Below are 17,690 nucleotides of genomic sequence, written 5' to 3'. Positions count from 1 at the left end.
CATCATTGAAGAGACCGCCAACGGCCCAGTAGCTCCACGCGATACCAATGAGGATTCCAAGCAGGGCGAAGAACATATGCGATGTCACATTCTTCCAGAATGTACCCATTCTCCTTTCTCTCCAGACATGTGATCTTCGTTTAGTCGATGTATCTGGTTCGTTCTGATCCGCCGGTAATGAAGAGTACCTGCCATCGGGACAGCGTCTGAAGCGTTCGATGAAGGCCATTGCGATGGAGACACGTTGAAACTGAGAGCACTAAATGTAATACTGGTCGTGGTTCTATGAGATCAGATGTCAACATGAAGTTGGGGTATACTGGTTCAGCGTCGCTTAGGTAGACAAAGGGACGCCTGCTCTTCCTAGTTCTATTCACATATGAACTGGGTATAGTCTACTAACACTCGGAGAAATCACCATCCTAGAAGACCAGTATCTAGAGTTTGATCCATCTCCTCGCCTTTGGCAAGGCCAAGATAGTCATCGATTGGGGCATCGTCGTGGCCGCAGCCTGTCTTAATGACTTGTTGCACATCAACGCGTTACACAGATAAGAGCATCTAGGTATGATGTTTGCGATTCAGTGTTATGAGAACGTTCCCTAGGTCTCGGGCATGGCTTCAAAGGCACTCACAAGTAACAAATTCGACGTCGTTGAGGGAAAGGAAAAAAGAAGAAAAAAACCTTTGGCGTTAGGTTTTGGAAGTATATTACTTCGAAACGACTTTCTAGAAAACACTGAACGAAAGAAGTGAAAGCGAAGCCATGCAGACAGCCATTCGGATATTCTCGAAAGCAGTAATATCTTCCGAAAATATTGGCATCGTGATGATCCCTACACTGCCCAACAACACATGGATTGAGCCAACTTATTTACTAGCATCACTCTCACTCCTCAGTCGACGTCCGACACTGACCCCCTCTCCAATCGACCCGCGATGCTGCTACACGATATGCTCATTTTCCGCTATCCTGGATCGCGTACACATGCCGTTTTGTCTTCATTGAGGTGCAAAGTCCCGTAAGCGATCGCTAGACCGCATTCCTGCCGTACCGAGTCTAAATCACCTTCCTCTGCCGCAGTGAATACCGCATTCCTACCACATAATGTCGCCAGCACAGCATATCAGTGAAGCTTTTTAACTAATTTTGAACAGTACTACCTAGCGATTTAACCTTGCGTTCCGACCGTCAGCAGCTGTCGGCATCTCCCTCACGGCACTTGCATTCTTAGTCCACGGCCACAGCCCACTACACTTCCATTCCAGCGTATACAATCCCGAATAACGCGAGCAAGTAATGTCTTCACTCTGTCATCGCCGAACGAGCTCACCGGACGTCCCCATGCCGTCGCCAGGTAAGCAAGAGTGGCGGGGGCGCAGCGCGCCACATTCCACATCATCATCGTGCATGCGCATCTACGATATCTTGAATGCATTGTAGGCACCGATAGATCTTATCATGCAGAGTCAGACTTAGACATCACTGACTTAGTGTGTAACAGTGCTGCAGATCACGTTTGCTCAAGCACGCAAGAAACTTCCAACAAACGCCAAAAATTAACGACGATTTCATCATTTGAGTGTGCACAAAATGTATTCACATCTAACGGAGAAACAAGAAAAGGATATAAAGCCATGCGCCTTCAGAGAATTAAGGCTGCCGCAGAGACAGAATATACACAGGACGCACTCCCCGCACGCTATGCAAAAGGTTCGAACATGCTCGCACTCTTGATAATGTCTACAACAAGATCATGGCAGCGCCCGAAGCGATGGCGCCGAAGAGGTAGGTTGCGATGCCGAAGTAGCCGACCGAGACGTGCGAGACGGTGAGGCCGCCGGCAGCAGCACCCTGGCTGCCAGACTTCGAGCTGCCGCCGGTAGCGAGGGCAGCGGCGCCAGAAAGAGTACCAGTGCCAGCCTCGCCAGCCTGCTTGAGGAGACTTTCACAGCTAGCGGCGGTGGTGGCAGCAGCCTTTTTGAGGGTGGCAGAGCCCTTGAAGTTACAGGCATCGGAAGCCTTCTTCTGAGCGTTGTAGTAGGCGTTGAGTGCAAAGGCGAGCTGCTCCTTGGGCTTGCACATGCCGTAAGCGCCATAGGGACCGACGGTGGCATTGCGGTTGATACCAGCACAGTACTCGCCGTCCTTCATGCCGCAGACGACGCCAAAAAGGCTGCCAACGTCCTCGTCAGTCTCCACGGAGTCGGAGACGCCGCACGATACGGTGTCCATCATGCAGTCGCAAGCCTGAACGTTGACGACCGGAGGGAGCGGGTCAGAAGGTGCGCCCCAGTTGCTGTTGACGGAGGGGCACTTGGCAGCTGCGGTGTTGGTAGGGCTGTAGTCGGCCATCTTAACGCCGGTAGGGGTAGCCTTAGCCATCTCCTTGGAGAGGTTGTCGAAGTCCTTGTTGGTCTTGACTGAGCTGCCGCTGACAGTAGCAAGACCGAACTTGTTCTCCTCTTCGTGATACATGTAGACGATACCGCCAGACCAGACATCGTTCATCTGCTTGCCGTAGAGAGCCTCGACTTCGGTGAATAGACGGGGACGGACTTCGTTGCAACCGTATTCAGCAAAGAAAACGGGAACGTTATAGGACTCGAACTCTTTGGTGCGCACATCGAAGCCAGACTTGGTGAAAGAAGACTCGCCGCACCAGGAGTAGATGTTGTAACCCCAGAAATCGATGGATTCGGCGCTCTCACCACAGTCGAAGTAGTTGGCAAGGTTCTCACGAATGTCAGCATCGTCGTTGGTGGCGTATCCAACACCAATCGTGCGGTAGCCCTTGGTCTTGATGTATGACTTGGAGTCACGAACAGCGGCCTTGACAAAAGCACTAGCGAAGGTGTTGTTCTTCTGGTTGGAAACCTCGTTACCGGCAAAGAAACCAAGGGTGTTGCTGTATTGCTGCATCTCATCGATGACGGCAGTGTAACGCTCGAAGAGCGGGGTGTTCCATTCGGCGTCGTTGCGGTTGATGGACGTCTTAGGTTCGGACAAATCGGCAACGACGTAGATACCGGCTGCTTGGAGAGCGGTCATGCACTCCTTGTGGTCCTTGGTCGGGTCAATGGCGTACACTCGGATGGTGTTGGTGCGCAGCTTCTGCAGATACTCGATGTCACGCTTGCACGACGTGCTGTCGGCCAAAGGATCCGTGTAGTCGGAGCTTGCGTTAGTCGAGCCAGCGGCACCAACGCCCTGTTGGTAGGCCACACCACGCATGTAGCTGTGAAGTCTTAGACGAGATCACCAGCAAAGACTGTGCTACTCACAACTGTGTGCCATTGGTCTTGTAGAAAAACTTGCTGCCCTTGATGACGATAGGGTCGACGTCCGCAACTGCGGTGGCTGCGAAGAGCGCAGCAGCGGCTGCAAAGGAAAATTTCATGCTGAGCTAATGTCTGCTGTGTAACGAAAGGTTGAAGAAGCGCGAGCCGCGTCCTGGAGTGCACTTGGGCGTAAGGCGTAAGGCAGTCTGTATATCACGGAAGGGGCGTTGAACGAGGTGTTTGCTTGGGTGGCACGAGGAAAGAGCCGGAGGCAAAAGGAGCGTGGAGTTTAATTAAACCAAGTATTTGTAGAGAGTGACGTGGATAAACAATAAAGAACGAAGAAACACGCGTGAAGCAGCTCGAGTTAAAGAGTGTATGGAGTGCTGGAGTTGCAGGGCAATGTGAAGCTCGCAGCTCGGGGTTCACCCCCTGAGCGCCCCGAAACGGCTAGTGGCCATGGTCTCTCCACAATTGTCCGTCGCAATCTTCTGCCATTGAAAGTACACGGCAAATCAGGGCTGGCCGTGGCCTGGGAATGCGACGAGTTCCAGATGGCTCTCCAGTTGCAATCTCTTCGTTTGTCTCTCTGGACAACGAAGTCTGCAGTTGGTGCATTTCTGCCACCGAGCGGCTTCGTGCATGCAAAGCGATCCACACGTCTGGATGCGACACACAATGCCCCACCTGTGCCTGCGTCAAAATCCTAAATTAAGGCTCTTGGAACTCCACAGGTGACGAGACATGGCGCTTTGGCCTTTTGTGCGTACGGAGGTAACTGTGCCTGTGCGACTTCACGTCAGATGTCAAAAGGCCGTGGCAGACGGTACGGCGCGGGACCGATTTGAGGCGCTTCTCGCCCGGCCACAGCAACGGTTGGCAGGACAGATGGATGGAAATGAGCGGACAGGAGGTGGCATTGTACCTGAGATGTAAAGCATGGGACCTCCCAAGCTTTGCACAAGCTCTGTATGGCAGATTCACTTGGCGACAGTCGAACTTTGATCGCCGGGCTGTGTTCGGTGCATGCATTGCTGAGGGAAGTCCGCAGCATCCGCAATGGGCAGGTCTGGGGCTGTCTACTCACGTCTGTAGCTGGCGAACCCGCGCCCTATATTCTGGTGGGTAAGCCAGCAGCCGGCTTGCGTAAGATGCTCCATGCGAAGTAAATCTCTTCCTACACATTGCTCTATTATTGGGCGACTATCTGGCATCCGGATTCAGTCCGCTGCGCGCTTGAAGAGCGGTCCTGTGGCTGGGTCAGCAATCTCGATTTGGCCCGCGTAGGCTACCGGCCGAACCTGCCACGCGGCGCCGCGGAGGCTATCCGATGGTAGCACAGGGACGGTACATAATATTCAGAATCCAAGGCAGCTTGATAATCTTTCGACGAGCCAGGGCTGGCCGACAGCCATGCATGGGAAACCCGTCGTTGCGATGGCGCTGCAGGCCCCTCTGCCTGCCGCCATGCAAGCTCGGGGAGAAGCGTCTGAAGCACCACCGTCGTCGCGCTTTGCTCAAAGTGTTGAGGGTCGTGGGCAAAGCCTTCGGCCCCGTTGCGCTGCGACATGGGCTGGCAGGGATGGCGGCGGCGCCAGCGTGCAAGTGAAGTGAAGGCACCGGCGATAAGCCTATCGCTATCGACAGCCAGGGGGCAGGCAAGTTATCTCATGTCGGGCAGGGTGCTTCCGGGCGAGGCCATGCCTGTTTGCGCCGGCGGCGTTTGATCGCCCGACGGGCCTATTTGCCGCAAATCGTCCCTCTGGCCTCTGCCACTCAGCGGTGACGTGCTGCAAAGGCGCGGTTGGCTGACGGCGGGAGGCGGGAGGCGAGCCAGAGCACCAGCGCTTCGTGCTTTTGGAGCCGTCGCCCGCCTACCAGCGCCGCCAGAGGGGCACGCAACGTCGTGAGCGAAACGACATGTACCATGTCCTGTGAGAACTGCCCCGGCGGGAATCGCATCGGGAACAGAAGGATGCTGGAGACGCGATATTTTTACAATGCCGATCTGCTGCGCTTCACATGGCGATCCCGCCACGCTCGCGTCGAGCCCGCCGAGGAATGGGAATGCACTCACGCGCCAGCGCTGCCGACCGTCGAGCAATATTGGTTGCCAGCGATCGCATCCGCAATCGCTTTGCCCATAAACCTGCTGCTAGACGAGCGCGAAAAGTGGCGACGTGCAGTGCGCAGCGCTCCAAGTCGAGCAGATCCTGGATCGGGGCACTAGCGCCAGCGTTGAGGCGGGCAAGCGGCGGCGAGGATTCGCTGCCAAGCCGTGAGCAGCCCCTGAGTGAATACCCATTGTTGCCATAAACCTGCCGCTCCCTGCCCGCTCGCATTCTTCTTGCACGTCGCTCTCTTCCCCAGGCCGTCGACCCCACCCGTGTTTTTCCTTCAGTCTGTCGTTCGCATAGCCGCGTGCTGAGAGACATTGCTGCCCTGCAGAGTGCCCTTCGTGCCTTCCACCGCGCGGAGATCCGTTGCGGTTGAGCTAGCAGCACCTGCCACGCATAGAGCTGTTGTCGAAGCAACGACGCCAGCTGTTCCCCTCCTGCATCCGCCGGACCGTCACTCGCTCGCTCAAAGCCCTCTGCCTCTACCCAGCGGCTCCCTAACAAAGCACGCCCTCGACCCTCGATCCTCGACGCCGGGACAATCAGCGGGCCCCGTTCCACCTTCGCTCGCAAATTCCTCACGTCAACACCTGGACAACGACACTCGCTACCTCAGAACCCGCACCCGCCTTCTACCCCATAATATCGAGGCTGTGCCACTACAATTAATCTCAGCCCGTTGCTCCTGATGCACATTGTTTGAGGTACGCACGCTCCGACCACTGGTGTTTCAGGCTCGACCGGGGCCGCGCCACACAAGCATTCCTGTTGACACCCGCCGACAGCTTTACATCCCACCTTAATTCACCGCCACGATGTCTGCACATCCCCAAGGCGGCCACTATGACGATGGCTACGGCCATCAAGGTCAAGATGCCTACTACCACGACGACCAGTACGGCCAATACCACGATGACCAGCGTGGCGCCTACCAGGACCAGCAGCACGCTCAACACGGCGATGCTTACTACGATGAATCGTGCGTATTCTCGTCTGCATCGATTTGCATTGCACTAATCCAGTCACAGTGCCTACTACGACGGCCAGCAGGGCGGCCACTATCAACAGAACGGCCACTATGACGATCGTGGCCAGCAGGGCTATCAAGACGAGTATTACAACGATCAGTATTACGACCAGGGAGGGCATGGCCAGGATGGCTATGGGTCAGTTTCATCAAAATTTCCAATTGGCCACCAGCTAACGGCTGAACAGCGCGAGACCTCGCCGCCAGCACGACTCTGAAGAAGACTCCGAGACCTTCAGCGACTTCACAATGCGCTCCGACATGGCTCGTGCGACAGACATGGACTACTACGGTCGCGGCGATGAACGATACAACAGCTACGGCGGTGGTGGTCAATACCGTCCCCCATCATCACAGATCTCGTATGGCGGCAATCGCTCGTCAGGGGCGTCGACGCCCATCTACGGCATGGACTACACTAACGCTCTTCCTGCGGGCCAGCGCTCCCGGGAGCCCTACCCGGCCTGGACCGCCGAAGCACAGATCCCATGCACGAAGGAAGAGATCGAGGATATCTTTCTAGAGTTGACTGCAAAATTCGGTTTCCAAAGGGACAGCATGAGGAACGTGTATGACCACTTCATGACCCTGCTCGACTCGCGTGCGTCCCGCATGTCGCCCAATCAGGCCCTTCTCTCGCTCCACGCAGACTACATTGGTGGTGAGAACGCCAACTACCGCCGCTGGTACTTTGCTGCTCACCTCGACCTGGACGATGCCGTCGGTTTCTCGAACATGAAGCTCGGCAAGGCAAGCCGGAGAACACGGAAAGCCCGCAAAGCGGCAAAGAAGGCAGCTTCCGAGAACCCTGGTAACGAGCAGGAAGTCTTGGACGCGTACGAAGGTGACAACAGCCTTGAAGCCGCAGAATACCGGTGGAAGACACGCATGAACCGCATGTCCCAGCACGACCGCGTGCGCCAGGTTGCTCTTTACCTCCTTTGCTGGGGTGAAGCCAACCAGGTCCGCTACATGCCGGAATGTCTGTGCTTCATTTTCAAGTGCGCCGATGATTGGCTCAACTCGCCTGCCGGCCAAGCGCAGACCGAGCCCATTGACGAGTTCACCTACCTTAACAACGTGATTACTCCGCTTTACCAATACTGCCGAGATCAAGGTTACGAGATTCAAGACGGCAAGTACGTTCGTCGGGAACGCGACCACGCAGCCATCATTGGTTACGATGATATCAACCAGCTCTTCTGGTACCCTGAAGGTCTGGAGCGTATCGTGATGGAAGACAAATCACGTATTGTCGATCTGCCCCCGGCTGAGCGATTCGCCAAGTTGAAGGACGTCGTCTGGAAGAAGGTATTTTTCAAGACCTACTACGAACGACGCTCGTGGTTCCACATGATCGTCAACTTCAACCGCATCTGGGTCATCCATGTTGCGGCTTTCTGGTTCTACACCGCTTACAACTCGAAACCTGTCTACACGAAGAATTATGAACAGCAGACCGACACCCAACCTAATGAGGCTGCAACCTTGTCTGCTGTCGGTCTTGGTGGTACTGTTGCCGCCTTTATCCAACTCATGGCCACCCTCTGCGAATGGGCGTACGTTCCACGAAAATGGGCAGGTGCTCAGCACTTGACGAAACGATTACTCTTCATCCTCCTCGTTCTGGTCATCAACGCTGCCCCAGCCGTCTACATTTTCGTGTTGGACAACCAGGAAGGCACGATCCCCAAGATCCTCGGAATCGTACAGTTCATCATCGCCTTGATCACATTCTTCTTCTTCTCGGTCATGCCATTGGGTGGTCTCTTCGGCAGCTACATGAAGCGCAACTCTCGCCAGTACGTCGCTAGCCAGACATTCACTGCTAGCTACCCGCGCCTCAAGGGCAACGACATGTGGATGTCCTACGGACTGTGGGTCATGGTCTTCGCTGCCAAGTTCTCCGAGTCTTACTTCTTCTTGACCCTATCGCTCAAGGACCCCATCCGCATTCTGTCCCATATGAAGAAGCCCAACTGTCTGGGTGATGCGATCATTGGAGACATCTTGTGCAAGTACCAGCCCAGGATCCTCCTTGGCCTGATGTACTTCACCAGTCTGGTCCTTTTCTTCTTGGATACCTACCTCTGGTACATCATTCTCAACATGCTCTTCTCCGTGTCTCGCTCCTTCTACCTCGGTATCTCCATCTGGACGCCCTGGAGAAACATCTTCTCTCGCCTCCCCAAGCGAATCTATTCTAAGGTTCTAGCCACGACAGATATGGAGATCAAGTATAAGCCCAAGGTTCTCATCTCTCAGATCTGGAATGCTATCGTTATATCCATGTATCGCGAGCATCTCCTAGCCATCGATCACGTCCAGAAGCTGCTCTATCACCAGGTTCCTTCGGAGCAGGAAGGCAAGAGGACTCTTCGTGCGCCCACCTTCTTCGTGTCTCAGGAAGACCACTCCTTCAAGACTGAGTTCTTTCCTGCCATGAGCGAGGCTGAACGTCGTATTTCGTTCTTCGCGCAGTCCTTGTCCACTCCGATTCCCGAGCCACTGCCTGTTGACAACATGCCTACCTTCACTGTTTTGATTCCGCATTACAGCGAGAAGATTCTTCTGTCTCTCCGTGAGATCATTCGCGAGGACGAACCGTACTCCCGCGTTACTCTCTTGGAATATCTTAAGCAGCTTCACCCTCACGAGTGGGACTGCTTCGTTAAGGACACAAAGATTCTTGCCGATGAGACCTCGCAGTACAATGGTGATTCCGAAAAGTCTGAGAAGGACACTGCGAAGAGCAAGATTGATGATCTTCCCTTCTATTGCATTGGTTTCAAGTCCGCTGCCCCTGAGTACACTCTCCGGACTCGTATCTGGGCCTCTCTCCGATCTCAGACACTGTACCGCACTATCTCAGGTTTCATGAACTACAGCCGTGCCATCAAGCTGCTTTACCGCGTCGAGAACCCCGAAGTCGTCCAGATGTTCGGCGGCAATTCTGACAAGCTTGAACGCGAACTCGAGCGTATGGCCAGGCGCAAGTACAAGATCTGTGTGTCCATGCAGCGTTACGCCAAGTTTTCCAAAGAGGAACGTGAGAACACCGAGTTCTTGCTGCGTGCCTACCCCGATCTGCAGATTGCTTACCTTGACGAGGAGCCCCCGCTCAACGAAGGTGATGAGCCCCGCATCTATTCTGCTCTTATCGACGGACACTCTGAAATCATGGACAATGGCATGCGTCGACCCAAGTTCCGTGTCCAGCTTTCCGGCAATCCCATCCTTGGAGACGGAAAGTCCGACAACCAGAACCACTGCATCATCTTCTACCGTGGGGAGTACATCCAGTTGATCGACGCTAACCAGGACAACTACCTCGAGGAGTGCCTCAAGATCCGTAGCGTCCTCGCCGAATTCGAAGAAATGACGACCGATAACGTCTCCCCGTACACCCCAGGTATCCCGAACCCCAATTTCAACCCCGTTGCCATTCTCGGAGCCCGTGAATACATCTTCTCCGAGAACATTGGTATTCTTGGTGACGTTGCCGCCGGTAAGGAACAGACATTCGGTACTATGTTCGCACGTACCCTGGCTCAAATCGGTGGTAAACTGCATTACGGTCATCCTGATTTCCTCAATGGTATCTTCATGACCACCCGTGGCGGTGTTTCCAAGGCACAGAAGGGTCTCCACCTGAACGAGGACATCTACGCTGGTATGAACGCTCTTCTCCGTGGTGGCAGGATAAAGCACTGTGAGTACTACCAGTGTGGTAAGGGTCGTGATCTTGGTTTCGGCTCTATTCTCAACTTCACCACCAAGATTGGTACTGGTATGGGCGAACAGATGTTGTCTCGTGAGTACTACTACCTCGGTACGCAACTGCCTCTGGATCGCTTCCTCTCGTTCTACTACGCTCACCCGGGCTTCCACATCAACAACTTGTTCATTATGTTGTCGGTGCAGTGCTTCATGTTCGTACTCCTCCACCTCGGGGCGCTCAAACACGAGACCATCATTTGCCGGTACAACAAGGATATCCCAATCACCGATCCACAGTGGCCCAATGGTTGCGCAAACTTGGTTCCTGTCTACGACTGGGTCTCACGTTGCATCCTGTCCATTTTCATCGTCTTCTTCATCGCTTTCGTGCCTCTCGTGGTCCAAGAGTTGACAGAGCGCGGTTTCTGGCGTGCCGCTACCCGCCTGGGCAAGCACTTCTCTTCCATGTCTCCGCTCTTCGAGGTCTTCGTCTGCCAGATCTACGCCAACGCTCTCACCACTGATCTGTCGTTCGGTGGTGCTCGTTACATTGGTACCGGCCGTGGTTTCGCTACCGCACGTATCCCATTCGGTATTCTCTACTCCCGTTTCGCTGGGCCTTCCATGTATCTGGGTGCTCGTTCCCTCATGATGCTTCTCTTCGGCACCCTCACCGTTTGGGGTCCGTGGTTGATCTACTTCTGGGCATCCCTGCTGGCGATGTGCATCTCTCCCTTCGTCTTCAACCCTCACCAATTTTCTTGGGACGATTTTTTCATCGACTATCGCGAATACCTCCGTTGGCTCTCTCGCGGAAATACTCGGTCTCACAGCGCTTCCTGGATCGGTTTCTGCCGTCTTTCGCGTACGCGACTTACGGGTTACAAGCGCAAGGCTCTTGGCGACCCATCCTCCAAGCTATCTGGTGATGTTCCGCGCGCCCGGTTCGCTAACATCTTCATGGGTGAAATCGTCGGACCCCTCGTTTTGGTCGCCCTCACCCTGATTCCTTATCTGTTCATCAACGCACAGACTGGTGTATTGGCAGAGAACAACGATGATGTGACCCCCAAGAAGACGAACTCCCTCATCCGTGTCGCCCTAGTCGCCTTCGGTCCCATTGCCGTCAATGCTGGTGTTCTCGCCGGTCTCTTCGCTATGGCTTGCTGCGCTGGTCCCCTCTTGGGCATGTGTTGCAAGAAGTTCGGTGCTGTATTGGCCGCTATTGCCCACGCTATTTCGGTGATCATGCTCTTCGCTTTCTGGGTCGTCATGATGTTCCTCGAGGGCTTCAACTTCACCAAGGCTTTGTTGGGTATGATCGCAGTTGTGGCTATCCAGCGATTCTTCTTCAAGCTCATCATCTCCCTTGCTCTCACTCGTGAGTTCAAGGCTGACACTGCCAACATCGCCTGGTGGACCGGAAAGTGGTACACTATGGGTTGGCACACGATTTCCCAGCCTGGCCGCGAATTCCTTTGCAAGATTACTGAGCTGGGCATGTTCGCTGCCGATTTCATTTTGGGCCACTTCATCCTGTTCATCATGCTTCCGCCTCTGCTCGTCCCTATGGCTGATAAGGTTCACTCGGTCATGTTGTTCTGGCTCCGACCTAGGTATGTTCTCCCTCGAAACTTGACCATGAACAGCCCACTAACAGTCGCAGTCGTCAAATCCGACCTCCTATTTACTCATTGAAGCAGACCAAGCTGCGCAGGAGGAGAGTGGTCCGTTACGCCATCCTCTACTTCCTCCTCCTGGTTGTCTTCATTGCTCTCCTCGTCGGCCCAGTGGTTGCCGGCAAATTCTTGAAGCTGAACATCGACATTCCCATGGATCTCCTCCAGCCTACTGGCCAGAACAATAACGATACCACATCGTCGGTCACTGGTACTTGCATAAACGGTGCATGCCCTGGTCCTGGTGGAGATGATTCGGAGGCAACCTCGACCGACAGCTCTGCCAAGCTCCGTCGGTTCATGGCCTTCTAGAAAGTTAAGAAGTTGAGTTGGATTTATTTGGCCCTTACATTGTAAAACATGGCGCACGCATGACCGCATGGAGACTGGGGTCTCTCATAATGATTGTAATATTTGAGCCGCTCGAAAGGTGCAAGCATCTCTTTTGTCTTCAGGGTGTTGGACTGGGTCTAAAGGCCCATGTTTTCTTCACTTCGTCCGCCTACAAGGTGGCTGCACATATACTATGACACAATGGCTGGGTTTTGGTGGATTTGGATGGCGAACATGTTAGATAAGCGATTGCATTGAATTAAATACACGGTTCTTAGTGTTAACAAATCTCTTGCACTGTTGTATTGTGACGAGGTTGTTCGCTAGTGATAGATGCTGTTGTCTTTGATCTCCTCGATGTAGCCGACCGGAGCCCTTGGATCAATTTTGGTTCGATCTTGCGCAAGACTCACAGCTTAGCTTTCGAGACGACAAGATTCATGGTGCTTACCGTAATCTATACGTGAAGTCTCTCATCAATATGGCGTGTTCAGAACACCCCTGGAGTGGTGGCCTCGAAATAACAGGGCACGTGCGTGCGCGGTCGCGTTCCTTCTCTTCCGACGCACTCCGCAACCGCGACCCCCCAAGTCGGACCACTATTTTTTGGAGAAGCAATCCTCAACAACTGAACTGCTGTCGCCGCCCACCATGGACCTACATGAAATGCAGAACACGGTAGTGCGCCTTTTCAACGACGCAAACGCCCAGTTCCACAAGATGCCCGGCTCGGCCATCATATTGCGGTATATCAAGAGCAGCTACCAGGATGACCCTGTGCGCAGCGCAATCGAGCTGTTTTTGTTCCTGTTTGCGGTCCGGTACATGTTGAGCCCTAGCTATAGCACGCAGAAGAAGGTCAAGCTGACTGAGGAGGTGAGTCTGGGGTGCTGAGAGGAGAAGGAGGGATAGGGGCGTTGACGCGTGAACAGGAGATCGATGAATTGGTGGACGAATGGACGCCGGAACCGCTTGTCGCTGCTACGACGCCAGCTGACGAAATCGAGAATGAAAAACGCGCAGTTCTTGTGGGGTAAGCGGTTCAAGTAGCAAAGGCGCGGAATCGTATTGCTGATGCGCGCAGTCCTACCGGGCCCAAATCGAAACTCTCCAACGGCCGCACCGTAACGAACCTCGCATCCTACAACTTCTACAATTTCGTTGGGAACGAGACGCTCAAAGAGAAGGCGATTCAGACGCTGCGTACCTACGGCGTGGGCCCATGCGGCCCGCCTGGTTTCTACGGCACGCAGGACGTCCACATGAAGACGGAGGCAGATGTGGCAGCACACTTGGGCGTACCCGCGTGCATTATCTATGCGCAATCTTTCTCAACTATTTCCAGCGTTATTCCCTCGTTCTCGAAGCGAGGCGACATCATTGTTGCGGACAAGGCGGTCAATTTCTCGACGCGGAAAGGCATTCAGATTAGCAGGAGTACGGTGCGGTGGTACGAGCATAACGATATGGAGGACTTGGAGAGGGTCCTGCAAAAAGTCACCAAGGAGCAGGCGAAGAAGCCGCTTACAAGACGATTCATCATCACGGAGGGCATGTTTGAGAATATTGGAGATGTCTCGGATCTGCCCAAGCTCGTGAGTTCTACGTTCTCTAGAGAACTACATGAGCGGTTTCTGATGGTGATATCAGGTCGAACTCAAGCACAGGTACAAATTCCGATTGATTCTAGACGAGACCTGGTCCTACGGTGTCCTCGGCAGGACTGGTCGCGGCCTCACAGAAGCACAGAATGTGGACGCCAGGGAGATTGACATGATAATCGGCAACCTTTCTGGTCCTCTCTGTGCAGCAGGAGGTTTCTGTGCTGGTACGGAAGAAGTAGTGGAGCACCAACGCATCTCGTCCGCATCATACACCTACTCTGCTGCCCTTCCTGCATTGCTTTCGACAACCGCCAGCGAAACAATATCCATGCTCCAGGAACAGCCCGAGCTGTTGACGGCGCTGCGGGATAATATAAAAGCTATGCGGGCTCAGCTAGATCCCAGGAGCGACTGGGTCAGGTGTACAAGCGACGTGGATAATCCAATCATGATCTTAACGCTGAAGCCAGAAGTCGTCGCATCCAAGGGCTGGAGCACCAAAGACCAAACTCAGCTGTTGCAGGATGCAGTCGACGAGGTACGTTCACTAACATTCCAACCTTCACCAAACGAAACATTGACATGGAGCAGTGTCTTGCGAACAGCGTCCTCGTCACAAGGCTCAAAGCCTACCCTCAGGGTCTTGGAGTCAATCCGCGAGATGAAGGCTGGCAGCCAACGCCTGCCATCAAGGTCTGCGTGACTTCTGGTTTGACCAAGAAGGAGACGGAGAAGGCGGGCATAACTATTCGACATGCGATCACCAAGGTGGTGAAGAGCAACAAGTGGAGTAAATGAGCGCTCGCATTGATTCGAGTCATGAAGGATTCTAGGGGTTACTGCATGGACGGCGTTCAAGTGCATCATAGTTTTGACCAGCATGACAATAGGCCAGAGCCATTGGGTTGCACCTTCTGTATAGATGCCTCACCACTTACATCCGGTATAGAGGTCCAATACTACATACTAATAATGCGTAATATCACCTTGACAGAAGCGACGGTCAGTTGTTCGTTTGACACGTGCAGCAATTGTAATTGCATCGTCATTTAAAAAGCACGCTTCCCTGCTGGTGTTGGTCGGTGGTCGCAAGCTTTCGCGACCCCAACCCCTTCCCAGCCTCTCAGCGGGATCCTCGGCCGCGCCGCCAAAAAGCATCCACCTGCGCCAGGCACCGCGCGCCGTGTCGACCGTTGCTACCTCCACACTCTTTGCGCCTGTGTGCGTTTTGCTGCTTCGAATTAACAGCGTTACACAATTGCTGCACCCCCGCGACGACACCTTCGGTAGCACACATCACTGCATTCGCTTGAGGCTCGACCTGCCTGCGAGCGCCCGCATCGCGATCCTCGAACGCCCTCGGCTTTTGCCCCGCTTTGTTGCGCGACGAATCTTTAACAAAAGGGATACACGAGGAATACATTGCGGAAGAGAACGGTAGCTGGGACCAGTAGAGAAAAGAAGAGGTGTAGCCACGAGAAGTCGCATAACCGCGCGCACCGAAGTCAGGCAGCACATCGCTCCCAGAGCTCTGAACCATACCATACGCACACTTTTGCAAACAGGAGATTAGAAAGGAAAAGGCACAATGGCGCGCACGGTCGTAGGCTCCGCGGTAGTAGTCCGGGAGAAGTTCTTCTGGCCGGATGCGCAGCTTAACTTCTGGACCATCGTCATGCTCGCGACTGCCGGCACGATTTTGGGTGTCTTCGCAGAGTTCTTTGTCATTCAGCAGAGAATGCAGCAGGAAGTGCCTTGGTACGTTTCCCTCTCCATCCCTTTCTACCATCTCCCATGCCGCATCTCCAACCCCAGTCTCTCAATTGCCAAAGAGGGGGGCAAGTGCTAATGTAGCATTGATAGGATCATACCCTACGGCATCACCGTCGGCGCTCTAACCATCATCTGGATCCTTGTCATGCTCATCCTCATCGCACAACGCCGCTTGCTTCCCGGCGTCGTTATGTTGTTCAGCTTCATCCTACTCGTCCTCTTCATCGCAGGCATAATCGGAACCGCGTTGAACTTGTTTGCCGGCCCCAATATCAGTGGTCAATGCAACACATATGTGAATAATATGAGCGGGAGTGCGTATGGCTCGAGTACGGACACGCTTGCGTGGTTGCAACAGAATAACATATGTGAGTTTTCCAGTCATGGATGGCGGTGAAACTGAATTAGGGCTGACCTTGGACAGGCCAGTGCTGGAATGCCGCCTTCGCGTTCTGGATTATCGGGACTGTGTTTTTCGTCTGGATCATGGTCATGGCGAGCCAGGTTAATCAAAATCAGTACGGCTAGGGGCCGTTGTGGTTCGACCTTATCTGCTATGTCCTACGTCCTGTTTCTTTAATGTATTATTGAGAAGATGTACCGCCACGAAAATGAAGCAATGGGCGAGATATCAAGGTGTTACTGGGTCTGGGATTTCGAGATACCGCTGCATGCATGGATGGGTGTTTGGTTTTAGGATGGCGGCAGAGCACCCAAAATATACAAAAGGGTTGTTCTAGGCGAAGCATGTCGTCGCTATTTCGAGGCACATCGGGAACATGTTTTCACCACACTCTGCATCGGTGAATATGTGTCGATAGCTCCGAAGAAAGTGACTTACGTTATTCAATCCATCTGTGAATCGATGCCTAAGTCTCGCTTCTTTACAGTCCAGTGTGGACTCAGTGCACTTCCTCATATATGCCATATCATATCGATACATGCAAACTGTGCGCATACATGCAGACAATTATTCAGATGTACAAACACACCGTGATCCAATAAAACTTAGCCCATGCCCACATTCAGTCGGCACTAAGGCACTCCACGGTAGATCTCCCCGATCCAATCCATCTCATGCTCATCTCCGCTATCACCATCCTTGAACGGACCGAGAATGCCATGACAACTATCTCAAAAGCAAGATTCCCCATGTTAGTACTTCTCCCAAGCGAGCGAAAGCGAAGCGAAGTGAGACTTTCATGCGCTATCTGACTTTGTTTCTCCATCGCGATCTCGCCGTGGCTGGCTGGAGAACACGCGAGTTGACTGAAACCCAGAGCAGAGGAGAGCGCATGCGAGCTGTCTTAGGCGCAGGACAACATGGATACACTTGCTCGAAGCACCACCAGACAATCGACGAGAAAAACGCCGTCGAGCCGCGCATTCCTCCACCCAACAAATCTCCCCATCCATGTACGATCTCGATCTCGCCTCAATCGGCATAGCTGGAAGTTCCGATATGTGGCGGTGCATTGCTTGTGTATTGAAATATAACGTTGCTACCATACAATACACTTAAGCGCTATTCTGGACAAGCGTGCCACTGACCACGAACCTGACACGTTCGCTCGCGTCGGGCGCGTCGCCGATGCAAAAAAGAAGAGGGGCGGGGCAGCGAATAGCCGGCGATTTTGCTGGGTTTGCGTCATGCAAGGCCCAACCTCGTGTTTGTTTGGGAGCGTTTATTTGCGCCTTAGATCCTAAAGAACCAAAAGTGACTAGGAAGCTGGTAAACAGGAAGTTGGCGTGCCGTGGAATAAGTGGACTGTCCGAAGCGAAGCGTGTTCCGGTGGGTGCTGAAGAGAGGTCGAGGTAGACCATCGTGCGTGCTTCGTAGATCAGGTTCGCATTGCACGTTTACAGTGCATGCTGCGAACAAATGTGCAGGTGTTCGCATTCGTAGTTGCGCTTGCGTACGGGCATTGTCAAGTGCGGCTTGCTCGGTGTTGCCTACTGGTGGATTTGCATGCATAGGCGACCTCCAGACGTGGCGGCGCATCGATTCGCTGTCGGCATTCCCCTCTCTTGCAGACAACTCGTCGCGCGCCTATCAGCACCACAAACGATCCGTGGCGAACAAGTTTTGGAAGGATAACGTGAAGCTAAGCATGTTGCATTGTTTCCAGTCGACGTGCTTTGATCTACATAACGA

At 53.7% G+C, this 17,690-nt stretch overlaps 4 protein-coding genes across 4 annotated transcripts; 3 read left to right on the top strand and 1 right to left on the bottom strand.

Moving 5' to 3' along the window:
• Positions 1-1,744: 1,744 nt before the first annotated feature.
• On the bottom strand, positions 1,745-3,401 carry N0V89_009561 (uncharacterized protein; the record flags this gene model as incomplete). Its single annotated transcript, XM_056218312.1, has 2 exons — positions 1,745-3,239; positions 3,286-3,401. 2 exons carry the CDS (start codon positions 3,399-3,401, stop codon positions 1,745-1,747), a joined length of 1,611 nt encoding a protein of 536 aa, XP_056067577.1.
• Positions 3,402-6,214: 2,813 nt separating this feature from the next.
• FKS1 (1,3-beta-D-glucan synthase) lies at positions 6,215-12,137 on the top strand (the record flags this gene model as incomplete). The annotated part of the gene is made up of 4 exons (XM_056218311.1): positions 6,215-6,378; positions 6,428-6,565; positions 6,615-11,762; positions 11,813-12,137. The coding sequence occupies 4 exons, from the start codon at positions 6,215-6,217 to the stop codon at positions 12,135-12,137; spliced, it is 5,775 nt and encodes a 1,924-aa protein (XP_056067576.1).
• Positions 12,138-12,809: 672 nt separating this feature from the next.
• Positions 12,810-14,560, top strand: LCB1 (serine palmitoyltransferase component; the record flags this gene model as incomplete). The annotated part of the gene is made up of 5 exons (XM_056218310.1): positions 12,810-13,034; positions 13,091-13,191; positions 13,243-13,753; positions 13,809-14,300; positions 14,354-14,560. The coding sequence occupies 5 exons, from the start codon at positions 12,810-12,812 to the stop codon at positions 14,558-14,560; spliced, it is 1,536 nt and encodes a 511-aa protein (XP_056067575.1).
• A 790-nt stretch (positions 14,561-15,350) lies between these two features.
• Positions 15,351-16,063, top strand: N0V89_009558 (uncharacterized protein; the record flags this gene model as incomplete). Its single annotated transcript, XM_056218309.1, has 3 exons — positions 15,351-15,520; positions 15,626-15,903; positions 15,960-16,063. 3 exons carry the CDS (start codon positions 15,351-15,353, stop codon positions 16,061-16,063), a joined length of 552 nt encoding a protein of 183 aa, XP_056067574.1.
• Positions 16,064-17,690: the final 1,627 nt, after the last annotated feature.

This window comes from Didymosphaeria variabile (genome assembly GCF_027946475.1).
Source record: "Didymosphaeria variabile strain IMI 356815 chromosome Unknown scaffold_7, whole genome shotgun sequence".
NCBI classification, from domain to species: Eukaryota; Fungi; Ascomycota; class Dothideomycetes; order Pleosporales; family Didymosphaeriaceae; genus Didymosphaeria; species Didymosphaeria variabile.
This window is presented reverse-complemented; position numbering and strand designations above follow the sequence as displayed.